Genomic DNA, 13190 nt, shown 5'->3' on the forward strand with positions numbered 1-13190 from the left:
TGAACTAATGGAATTATACTATCTTTGAATTCTTTCCACTAGAACTTAGAATGGTCACTAATTCCTTTCTTTGCTCTTTTAGTGTTTGCAAAGGGGTTCACTAAAGCCTGAATTGATATAATTATTGGCTTGGATTGTTAGAGATTTAGGCCAGATGGCTATGGGTTTCTAAAGTCCCAGTTGCTTGTGTTAGCTTTTCTAGTTTGCCTATAGGGTTTGGGGATCAGCAATTTAAAAGGGCTGCAAACTTGTAAAACAGTATTATTCATGGGGGCAGAATGTTCATCAGCGTGACCCAGTACTAAATACATTCATTATGGGCATTTCTATTCTGCACAATTTGCCACACGGTGCTAGTTTGTGGAAGAGAAAAAAAGAGACAATGGCTTATAAAATGCTTTTGAATGCTTAAAAAGAAGGAGAGTTCACACTGAGCCTCCTCTGCTTTCTTTTTCAGCAAAAACCTTCTTAGTGACTTTGGCTGAGCTCTGCTGAGAGTAAGTAAATTGGGAAAATAAGAGATTTACTCTTTACCTTTTTGGCTATGCCATGGGGGGAACATAAGAGAGGGAGAAGAGCAATAAAGAGTGATGGTATCTTTATGGGCAATGCTAATAAACAAATGGACAAAATTAGCAGAAAAACAAAGAGAAATATAGCAAGCCTGTGGATATAATGATAAAAGATTATATAAAAAGGAAGTAGAAGTCACATAAATTGATACATTTGAAATGAGAAGAATGCATCAGCTTACATGTCCTGACTCAGCCTGAAGCTCACACAAGGATCTGGTTTGCAAACATTTCTGGTTTGCACAAATACATGCTCGACTCAGATTTAAGATTATGTTTTTGTGTGCAAATGTGTGGGAATGTAGTTTTCTGCAACAGAGAGGGGAGGAATTTTTCATTCTCCAAACAATCTGTCTTGTGGCTTCTTTTCCTTTAAAATACTGGGCATGTAGAAGGCGTGCTTTGCACAGACTGTCACGGTGGAGAATGAAATGCTATTTCAAATTGGTTGAAAAAGATCATCTGAAGTAGCACTGGAACAGCAAATAAAAAAGCTCAGAGACAATCGCACACATGAACACACAGAGGAACGGGGGCTCAGGCAGAGGCAACTGCACTGAGGGCAGAGATGCTGCGAGAGGCAGCCAGGGAAGGACCGGAGAATGCAAAATGTTCCTGAATTGGGAAGGAGGACAGTTTTCACGGAGTGGAGGAGCTCTCGCAGGGCTCCGGGCAGGAGCACATATACTGGGAGCACGCACGTTGTAGGAGAGCAGCAAGAAGACGCTCTTGCAGAACGGATATCGAGACGTCACCCCCCAGCTCTTTTACTAAGCAAACCTACTCAAATGCTCACAGCTAGTTAAACAAGGGATAACCCAAAAGTATGTAAATAAGGAGCGCGATCGCATTTCTCGTGGCAAGAAGGTGAGGAATTAAAATCACAAAACCCTGCTTGAAACTGCCATGAAAATTCGGAGGGTGGGGAGGAGAGACGTTGATTTAAAGTTTCCCATTAGTCATTTGTACCCCCAACCCCCATCTCTGGCGGCAAGCGGGCGCTGGCCGAGAGGCCGCCAGCGCTCCCGGCCCCCCCGCCCCGGCGCGCCGTGCTGCGGGCCCCCTCCCCTTCCCTCCCCTCCCTTCCTCTCGCCTCCACGGCTGATTGGCTGCACTGGGCTCAGCACAGGCCCGGAAAAACCTTTGTCTGGGGACTTGGAGTGAAGTTGCGGAGGATTTTAGGCTAGAGCCGGCGAGGGAGTGCGTTCAGTCCGACGGAGAGTGCGGAGAAGGACGGGAGGACGGGCTGCAGAGCCATCCCGCCAGCTCCCGGCGGTCCCTGGATGCTGACGGCGGGAGAAGAGCACGCTGCCCCGGAGCATCTCAGCTTGGAAGAGGAGCGCTGAGTCAAATGAGAAAGCGTGGATTGCTTACAGATTATATCTGGATGTCCGGGCACGGTGTGTATGAAAAAAGCAAAAAGTTTTCTGATCTGTAAGTTACTAATACTTGGCTGGCTAGAAAAGGCGTTTTCAAGTCGGAAAGGACCAGATGTGCTTTGGATTTAAGGTACCGAAGGAAGGCAAAATAATTCCTTTTTAACTTATTGGGGGAAATTAATTGCAAACAGTTACAGATGTATCGAATCGGCGGTGAAATGCACTTTCTATTCATTTTTGCACTGATCATAATATCTTGTAATAATGCCGTGCTGGGAAAGAATTTGAAGTACAGGATTTATGAGGAGCAGAGGGTTGGATCAGTAATTGCAAGACTATCGGAGGATGTTGCTGATGTTTTATTAAAAATGCCTAACCCTTCCTCAGTTCGGTTTCGAGCCATGCAGAGGGGAAATTCTGCCTTGCTTGTAGTCCGTGAGGATAACGGAGAAATCAGCATAGGAGCTAAAATTGATCGGGAACAGTTGTGCCAGAAAAACTTAAACTGCTCCATAGAGTTTGATGTGATCACTCTCCCCACTGAACATCTGCAGCTTTTCCATGTTGAAGTTGAAGTGCTGGATATTAATGACAACTCTCCACAGTTTTCCAGAGCTATTATCCCTATTGAGTTATCAGAGAGTGCGGCTGTAGGAACACGGATCCCTTTGGACAGTGCTTTTGATCCAGATGTGGGAGACAACTCCCTTTATACTTACTCCCTTTCAGCAAATGATTTTTTTAGCATTGATGTGAGAACCAGGACTGATGGTGCTAAGTATGCAGAGCTGATTGTGGTTAGAGAGCTGGATCGCGAGTTGAAATCGACTTACGAACTCCAACTCACTGCCTCTGACAAAGGGGTGCCTCAGAGATCTGGGTCATCCCTCTTGAAAATCAGTATTTCTGATTCCAATGACAACAGCCCTGTGTTTGAGCAGCAGTCATATATTATCCAGCTCTTGGAAAACTCTCCTATTGGGACTTTGCTCATAGACCTCAATGCTACTGATCCAGATGAGGGCGCCAATGGGAAGGTTGTGTACTCCTTTAGCAGTCATGTGTCTGCCAAAATTATAGAAACTTTTAGGATAGACGCAGAAAAAGGTCACCTGACCCTGCTGAAACAAGTGGACTATGAAGTAACCAAATCCTATGAAATTGATGCTCAGGCTCAGGATATGGGGCCAAATTCTATTCCAGCTCACTGCAAAATTATAATTAAAGTTGTGGATGTGAATGACAACAAGCCAGAAATCAACTTAAATCTGATGTCCACAGAGAGAGAAGAGGTAGCTTACATTTCTGAGGGGTCACCCCTGGACACCTTTGTTGCCCTGGTCAAAGTGCAAGATAAGGACTCTGGTGTGAATGGAGAGATCATTTGTAAGCTCCATGGCCATGGCCACTTTAAACTTCAAAAGACTTATGAAAATAACTACTTAATCCTGACTAATGCCACTTTAGATAGGGAAAAGAGATCCGAATACATCTTGACTGTAATAGCAGAGGACAAGGGAACACCAAGTCTTTCCACAGTGAAACACTTTACTGTCCAAATCAGTGATGAAAATGACAACCCGCCCCGTTTCCAGACAAACAGATATGAAGTTGTTATCTTGGAAAATAACTCTCCAGGAGCATACATCACATCAGTCACAGCCACAGACCCAGATCTAGGTGACAATGGGCAGGTGACATACACTATTTTGGAGAACTCTGTTTTGGGAAGTTCTGTAACCACCTATGTGACCATTGATCCCTCCAACGGGGCAATCTATGCCCTGCGAACCTTTGATCATGAAGAAGTAAATCAAATTGCCTTTGTGGTCCAAGCTAGGGATGGAGGGAGCCAGCAGCTCATTAGCAACACCACAGTTGTACTCACCATCATTGATGAAAATGACAATGCTCCTGTCATCGTGGGGCCGGTGCTACGCAACAGCACAGCAGAAATATCAATCCCTAAAGATGCTGAAATTGGCTTTCTTGTCACCAGGATAAGGGCTACCGACAGAGACTCTGGTATGAACTCTGAACTCAGCTGCTCTATAGCAGCTGACAAGGAAAACAGCATCTTTGTGATGGATCCCCAAACTTGTGACATCTCTATCAATGTGAGTGTTGAATCAGTTGCAGCAAAACAATGGGAGTTTTTGGTGATAGTCCAGGATAAAGGCAGCCCTCAGCTTAGTACTAAAGCTCTTCTGAAATGTACCATTTTGGAGCATGTTTATTCATTTTCAAGCACTGAAGCAACTATGGTAAGCCAACCCTCCCTGGACATCTCCATGATAACAATTATATCCTTAGGATCAATATGTGCTGTGTTATTGGTTATAATGGTTATCTTTGCTACGAGGTGCAATCGAGAGAAAAAGGACACCAGGTCTTACAACTGTCGCGTGGCCGAATCAACCTACCAGCACCATCCAAAACGCCCCTCCAGGCAGATACACAAAGGGGACATTACACTGGTGCCGACAGTTAATGGCACTCTACCCATCAGATCTCATCACAGAGCTTCACCATCATCGTCCCCGGCCCTGGAGAGGGGTCAAATGAGCAGCCGGCAGAGCCACCACAGCCACCAATCACTGAACAGCCTGGTGACCATCTCCTCGAACCATGTGCCTGAAAATTTCTCCCTGGAACTCACCCATGCTACACCGCCTGTTGAGGTAAGGTCCAGACCTTGGTTTTGCACATCCATTTATGCAGCCACTAATTTGGAAGCATACACACACCCCTGTCTGCAGTCTGTGAGAGCAAGAGGCAGACAGGTCTATGCCTCATAGATTTCTCTTCAATATCTCAGCTTTTCAATTTTACTCCAGTATCAACAGATTACATTATCCTGAGAAGCAGTGTTAATCTGTTGTTAATAGCATTATTACTTAGTTCTTCCCTGTAAGGTCAAAACAATGGAGTGGAACATAGTGTTTTGCACTGGTTAACTGTTCACTCTTTCTTCCTTGCCTTCCCTCTCCCTACTCTCTGTACAGCTCCATCTGAGAAAGAGTGCCTGAGTATTTATATTCAGAAACAATCCAGGAAACTCTTTTTACTAATGGGGTGCAAACTAAAACATTCTGACACAGTTTGAGTACAGCTGCAGTAACACATTATCACCGTGTCTCAAACTTTGAGAGTCCCTCAGTTTTTACTGCAAATGTTGGGTCATGGCTTAAATAAATGAGAGATGTGTCCTGGTAGCTCTTTACATATAAAGCAAGGCTTTAAATGTTTTCATGTTTTAAATTAGTATCCTGGAATGGTGGAGGCTTGATTCTAATATATTAAACCAAAACAAAGCACCTCGGTTTAATTGCTTGTTTTACTTGTTATGGAATTAATTATTATGAGTTCAGAGGCTAATGAACAGCAGTGAACTTCCTCATTTTACAGAGTCTTCAGATGTTTCTGAAGTCAGACACTACTATTGTACTGCATTATGTATGTGCAGGAATTTGATTTAATTAAATCTTAAAGGACAAAAAAATAAACCACAAACAAATCTGAGAAACAAATTAGTGGTTTTATGGTGAGGAGCTTGAGCTTTCATTTCAAGGAATCATTCTTTCCACCTTTTCTTAAGCAGGTTTCTCAGCTTCTCTCAATGCTTCACCAAGGCCAGTATCAACCAAGGCCAAATTTTCGAGGAAACAAATATTCCAGAAGCTACAGGTAAGAATCCAGATTGTTCTGCTTCCTATGAATGTACACAGATCAGAAAATACAGACATGTATTTTTAAACAAAAAGTGGACTATAACATACCTGAGATAATGTAATTCTCCACAATTCACTTCACAGATATGCCCTACAAGATATGGATAAATTCAGCTTGAAAGACAGTGGCCGGGGTGATAGTGAAGCTGGAGACAGTGATTATGATTTGGGAAGAGAGTCTCCAATTGACAGACTTCTTGGGGAAGGATTCAGTGACCTTTTCCTTACAGATGGGAGAATTCCTGCAGGTAAGAGCACAATGGAAGCTGAGCGGTTTATTTACAGTTCTGCTTGGCTGTCACTTTGATGAAACTACTACTGAGAAAGCAAAAGTTCTTTAGATTTCAAGTCCTATGTTTCCTTCCTTTTTTACTTTGCTTCATGATAAATGCTAAGTTGAAGCCTTGATGTATCTACTAAAATGAAAGCTCAGACAAAATTTGCAAATCTACCCAGAGCAATGCCTACTTTTTTTGTCACTCACATAATAAGCTGGCTCTGGATTTTTCCTAAAAGTATGATCTGCTCCAAGTCCTTTGACTTTAAATGACTGGGTGGATGTTTTTGCAAAGACAGGCAGTTGTGATTTGTTAAAAATACAGTGAACTATAATTTGGGAGATAGGTTTTCCACAGTGGATTTGATCCATATGATACAAACTTTTACCATTTAGAAACTGAGTGTGAAAGTGAACTAGAAATATGGATGGAGAAGAAAGAAAAGTGTTTTTCCCACTGAAAAATGAACTTGAGTAGCAAGGGAAAGTTCTAAATATTTCCCAGATTTTAAATCTTGCTACCCTAATTTCTGGAAGCAAGAGCTTAAGAGGTACAGTTCAGGGACAGAGGGAAGAAAAGAAAAAAAAAATCAGAAAAGGGTGAGTGGCAGTAAGAGAAACACATATATACATATTCATGTGTATGAAGTATGAAGTATTGCTTTTAAATTTATGCCTGAATAAAAGTTGAATAAAATGTCATGGGAATTCATGCTTAGTACAGAGAGAAGAACTTTGTAATTACTTTAATAATTATACAGCCCTTGGTTGTACCCTAGATCTTGTTCTTACATCAGATCATATTTAGTTTTCTCTGTATAACCACAGGGCCAGATAAGTTCAGTAGGGTTCACTGAACCAAGTTTATAAATTTAACAAGTTTATTAAAGTAATTTTATAAATGGAGTCCCTTTGCCTTGAAGGGTGGTGCAACACATGACCTTCCTAAAGCGACCCCCATGTATTAATCAGGGTTTTTATGCTAGACAAGACAGAACGCCGAAAGTTCAAATTAGTTTTCTTACACATTTTAACTTTAAAATTTTCTGTGCATATTTTGCTCCAGTCTAGGTCTTGTATTACATATCCAGCCATTCACCTACCTTCTCAAATGTGCTCAAAACCAGAGGCCTTTAAGAGTTACTCTGTTTTCAGAATCTTTAATCTACATCTGGACTTCTAAAATATTTTTATCCTCATCTATCTTAACTCCTACTGCTTATTCCTCTGCCAGCTAGCGTAAGGCGTGTCTCATTCTCTTCTATGCTTTAGCAAAGAGTCAGGGAGGGATCTGCTGGAGCTCTCAGTTGGCCTGGGGAACTTACAGTGCAATGGTGTTTGCACTGGCATCTAGCTCTGCTGCTGCCAAGGAAGAGTGGTCCCTTTACAGTGGGCAAGTGGGAGCTGCCAGCAGACAGGAATGGTTGTCCTCTTAGCTGTCTGAAATGCCTGTGACCCATTTTCAGCTCTTACAATTCCCTCTCTAAACAGTAAGCCTAAGGACAGGATTTCCAAAAATGCCAGGCTAATTAAATTCAAAGTGCAGGAAACTCCTCTCAGTGCAGATGGAACTGGGTTGGGCTATCAAGATTGATATTTAGTCTCACCCAGATGTCGATTTACTGCTATGCATGGCATTAATCCTTCAGATAAGTCTGTTGAACCTCTTCAGACGAGACCTGAATTGATCCCAATATTTGAAAACTTCCTGAAGGTTTCCTGTTCTCAATTCTGAAAGGTTTCTGCATTGTCAGTCTGGACACAGGCAAAATGCTTGTCCTTGAAGGTCCTTTCAGTTTGTCTATTTAAGGTGGAACAAGAAAGGAATGGAGCCAGTCCCTCAAAACTCCACAAATTACCTTATCAGAAAGTTCCATAATTGTTCTTCAAAGACTTGTTTCTTTTTCTTTTTAAATCTTAACCATCAAGCTTTAAATTCTGGAAAAGAAAAAAAAAGAAAAAAGAGGAAAAAAAAGTTGTTGTGCATCTGGACATTTTTAAATTTATTGCAGATTTAAGGACAGATTGTGTCACCATTTAGTTACTTCAGAGTTTCTTTTGATCTTATGTTCAGGTGTCATAATTTATTATTTTAAACCAAAACTATTCCTGATAACAATGTCTGTGAAACTGACACTAGACAAACTTGGCTAGTAATGAAATGCTACATTAGATACTGAAAGTATCTAATGAATTTAAAGGAGTCTTAAATGAGTCTTCTTAATTAGAATTGTAATCCTCACCTTCTGGGATGATTTGAGAACTGGTCATGGATCACTTAGATGTCTTTTGACAGTTCTAACTCTTGGGCATTTTCTGTAAAACGTCATATATGAGAGCAAACACTTGCAGGCATTTCAGTCACTTGTATCAAAACTTCAGCCACTGATATATTCTAGTTTGCTTTGTTTGTTTGAAACTTCCTGGATCAGCAGTTATTTTGCAATAGATTGTGCAATATCCAGGCTGCTATCTGAGCTTGTAATCTCGAAGAAATTTGTACTTTTGCATCCATGACATGGAGAAAGTTTATCCTCATAGGAATGGAAAGGCCATTAGGAAAACAAACAATATGATAGGCTGTGTAAAGTGCAAAAATAAATAGTGCTAACAGTATGAGAGTAGGACTTTATAAATCACTAGTACATCTTAAACTGAAATACTCTGTTCAGTTCTGCCTACGCTACTACAAAAAGATTTTTTGATAAACAGCGTGGATCCAGAGCCAGATGGGAAATGTATTGAGGGAAGAAGGAAAACTTCCAGGGCATGACTGCAAACATTTCTTATGCAGTCAGCGTATACTGAGAAAGAACAAGAAACTCTGTTCTGTGCAGGATAATATTGCAATTTAAGTGATTAGGGCAGGAGTTTCTTATGGTGAAAATATGCATAATGCAAAGAGTCCATCATTTCTGAAAGCTGTCTTTCAAAGTTGGTGATTCAAACCCGTTAGGGTCCCAGCAGCACCCAGATCTTCTGCAAATCTAGCAGGCACACACACACCTACCCTGAGGCGAGACTTTGTGTCCTATGATTAGTTTATTTTGGAGTGGAAAATTCAGCATCTCTCCTGGCACATCCCTCTCTGCAAGTATGTCAAATTGAGCTTTGCCTGTCTCTGCTTCCAGGAGCCATGCCCTGACCTCTTGGAATGTTTGCAAGGGACTCTTGCAGTGCCCCTTCAGTGGGCCAGTTTGGACCAGTGCAGCACTCAGGGCTGCAGTCCTTTGCCCCATCTTATTGCTTCTGCCTGAGAGTCATCAACAAACCAAGAATCTGAGAGAGCAGCTCTATTGTCTTCTGCTCTTCAGCCCTCATGGCTGACCTGGATCACCATCCAGTGGGTGAGAGCCCTTTTTATACCAAGGCCTGAGCCAGCATGGGCCAGTAACCTGAGCTACAGAGCTGCATGTGCACCTGAGAGTATAAATCCAGTATAAACACCAGATTCACACAGGCTGAGAATTAGACCCTAGGTATTCTGATAGTGGATTAAAATTTAACTGATTTAGTTAAAAAGGTAATACGGCAGTGAATCACCTTGAGTTCCACATTCACTGTCATTGTCATAGAAAAGGAGATTCTTCTGCATGTTATTATTATTTGCTCTTTATTTCCCCTGTCCATTTAGTCCCATTTGACTGCTCTGATATGCCTCACTAGTTGCATGTAGAAGACTTCTCTAAAACTCAAGTGAGTGCTTGGAGGTAGAAATTTCTTCCTTTTATTTTGTATTTTTTAATGAGCTAGAACTGTACTAGGGCTTGTGTGGCTTCAAGCCGCAAGTGCTTGTTTTTCCACCTGAAATTTACATATTTATCTTCAGCCTTAGTTCAGAGATTGCATTACTGTCTTACATGAACTGCATTGGTTGTTTTCATTCTTTGCAATGGAGGTATGAGACCATTTGTATTTGACCCCTTCCTGCACACAGAAGGAAGAAGAACATCTCTGGGAGAGTTCAGTCCTGGTGAGTGCAGGTGCTACGTACAGGAGGAGGGGCTGCTCACTCTCCTCGTGTTTCTCTTGCAGCCATGCGCCTGTGCACGGAGGAATGCAGGGTCCTGGGCCACTCTGACCAGTGCTGGATGCCACCACTTCCCTCTCCCTCCTCTGACTACAGAAACAACATGTTCATCCCTGGGGAGGAGTTCCAGTCACCCCAGCAGCACCTGCAGAAGCAGCATCATCAGGGCCTCGAGGAGGATGCCCAGGCAGCTGACACCGGTGAGAAGAAGAGCTTTTCAACATTTGGGAAGGACTGCCAGAGTGAGGAGGAATCAGGGGACACCTGCACCTCCTCCCTCCTCTCTGAAATGAGCAGTGTCTTCCAGCGCCTGCTGCCTCCCTCATTGGATGCCTACATGGAGTGCAATGAGATAGATCGCTCCAACTCACTGGAGCGCAGGAAGGGACATTTGCCAACCAAGACTGTAAATTATCCATCGGGGGTGGCAGCCTGGGCAGCCAGCACACATTTCCAAAACCCTGCTAACAATGGGCCCGCTCTGGGGACTCACTTGGGCGCGCAGCCTTCATCCAAATGGCTACCAGCTATGGAGGAGATCCCAGAAAATTATGAAGAAGATGATTTTGACAATGTGCTCAACCACTTCAGTGATGGCAAACATGAACTCATGGATGCCAGTGAGCTGGTGGCAGAAATTAACAAGCTGCTGCAAGATGTCCGGCAGAACTAATTATTTCAAAAGCCTATTTTTCCATATTTATGGAAAACTGGAAGGGATTAAAAAAAAAAAAAAAAAAAAAATAGACTGAGGAGAACTGGCATTGCCAACTAGTTGCATTTATCATAAATGTGTCTGTGTATGTTGAATATTAAAATACCTTATTTTCATATGTACACAATGCAAGTGTGATTATCTGTATTTTAAAAATACATTTGTACCTTATATTTATGTGTAATTTAATAAATAAATTTTATTTTTGTACACTCACAGCAAGCATGTTTTCCTAAATGTATATAGATGGTACCACCCTTGTCAAACTTAGAGCATTCTTGCCACACAGGCACGTTTAAAAACAAAAAAAAAAAAGAAAAAAGAAGGATACTGTTTCTTTCGAGTATTATTATTTCTTTCAAGTATTCCAAATACAAATTCAAAACACTGAACAAGTTATGCAAATGTTAGTTTCAGTAAATGATCCAACACCTTTTTTTGCAATGTTTTATTCTTATAATAAAGACTTGTAACTCCCACAAAACCTAAAATGTCCTTTTTTATTTTGATGCTTTTGGTCTATGGAATAATTAATTAATGGATTATTGCAGGCTGAGGTCTTTCTGTCTTTGGCACAGAAGTGTTTTCTCCAGTGAACAAATCATGGAATTCAGTGATGGGTCTTTGACTGTGATCTCTGCAAGAAAATGTAGATTTGTTGTGCTGTTGTTACACTGCAAAGACAGTTGAAATCAGTGGTGTATACTTGAAAGACAGCAATAAAACCAGCTTTTCTGACCTCAAGCTGAATTCTGAATTTATGCAAATACAAAAATTGCAGTGAACTGATTTATCTTTGTAAATGACACCAAAATAAAAGGAATGTTGCATATGCCAGAAAAACAGCTTTATTTTGCCTCTGCACAGCAGCTACATTTTTATATTAGCTGTATTACCTGTTGTAAGTGTGCCTGTCCTTTATTTGCAAATTAGTACAGAAATGTTTGAACTTCCTAGAACAGGGCAAGCCTGCAGGTACATTCGCTCTGGCTGCATCCCATCCTTCCATAGAGGGGCTTCTCTCTGTCTTGAAGCTCAGTGAAAAGTCATTTATATTTGGTTCCATTGCTACAGTGGGGGTGATGTAGCTAATAGTTCTCAGATAAAAGTCAATGCCATCCTTTTGGTTCCTTTTTTCAAAACTATTTTTTGTCAGCCTGTGATACACAAGGAGATCTTTGTAGTAGTAAACAGATGGATTTTACAGTTGGGAAACATGGGTGGGTTTTGAACCCCCAGTGCTCATTTCAGGAGTGTTAAGACCTGTTAAGTCTTAAGTGTTAAGTGTAAAAACCTGTAATTTTGGCAGTTATGCTGATGCAAATTTTATAAGATATATATTTTTACCAGAACTGTGAAAAACTTTGAATAATCCAAGTCAACCTGGGCTTAAAACTGATACATTTATTTTGGAGAACTGCACTTGTAAAATATCTTATATTTTTTTATGCTAGATACAAAAATTCCTGCTTAATGTTACCCAAAAAAGCAAGAATTTTGTTGTATGCATAAGCTTCATTTCTTTGTATGCAAGGAAACTCTTCTCCTTATTGGTTTCACTTACTGTTTTCTCCTTCTCCTTATTGTGCTGTAGATAGGACATTTGAAGATGTGTAGGCATTTGTTGACACCTGAACAATGGAGAGATTTTCATCTTGTTTACACAGCAGGAACTCATGCTATGCTTTATTGGGTAGAAATACCACGACCTTACGTTGGGGTGTTAGTTAGAGCACCTTTGAATGCCAGCAGGACTTGAGTCTCATTGAGCTGCTGTCTGTTATGGAGAGGAAGAAATTGTAATACCTCATTAAATATTTGACACCTCTTCCCTGTTTTTACCCTTCATTCCTACTAATAGGCATTAGTGGTCCCACAAGCCTCACCTGGGTCCCATTCTCTCACTCCCCCTCACTCCAGGGGCTCAGACAGGCAGGCAGCTGTTCTGTGAGTGTTTGTCTTCTTTGGCCAGGACTGATTTTATAGCTGTGCCTCCAACTCATATCCAGCTGCTTCTCACAGGAGTCCTTGGATCCTTATCCTCGTTTATCACCTTGGCATGCTGAGGGCTGCCAATGGATCCTTTTGCCAGCACCTCACAACCCACTGCATCCAGGTTCTGAAGCATTGCACTTTGTCTGTGTGGGTACTTCTCATTCTGGGGTTGCTATCAGCTCCTAGTCTTCTTCATGCTTTAAAACAACAAGATCAGGCTGACACTGAAGCCAGGATGCTTCCTGAAGTTGAAAGACGAAGTCCTAGAAAAAGGTAAGTCTTAAAGTTCACAAGGGCGTAACTTCCTCCTCCATAACTAGGTTGTTTCCGTCTCATCTCAACCCTCCCCTTGCAGTTTCTCTCTTCTTCAGTGTCCAATTTTAGCCTTGTTCTCCAAGTTCCCTCACCCTAACCTCATGTTAATTCCTCTTGGCTTTCTCACTCTATTTCCCTTAAAATCTGACCCATACACTAATCCTGCACAGCCCATA

The 13190-nt window shown here is 41.6% G+C and overlaps 1 protein-coding gene across 1 annotated transcript; it reads left to right on the top strand.

Moving 5' to 3' along the window:
* The first annotated feature begins 908 nt into the window (after nt 1–908).
* PCDH18 (protocadherin 18) lies at nt 909–11448 on the top strand. Its single transcript, XM_023926420.2, has 4 exons — nt 909–4632; nt 5553–5638; nt 5767–5930; nt 9995–11448. The coding sequence occupies exons 1-4, from the start codon at nt 2149–2151 to the stop codon at nt 10660–10662; spliced, it is 3402 nt and encodes a 1133-aa protein (XP_023782188.1). The 5' UTR covers nt 909–2148; the 3' UTR covers nt 10663–11448.
* The last annotated feature ends 1742 nt before the right edge of the window (nt 11449–13190 follow it).

This window comes from Cyanistes caeruleus, chromosome 5, assembly GCF_971803275.1.
Source record: "Cyanistes caeruleus chromosome 5, bCyaCae1.hap1.1, whole genome shotgun sequence".
Taxonomy (NCBI): Eukaryota; Metazoa; Chordata; class Aves; order Passeriformes; family Paridae; genus Cyanistes; species Cyanistes caeruleus.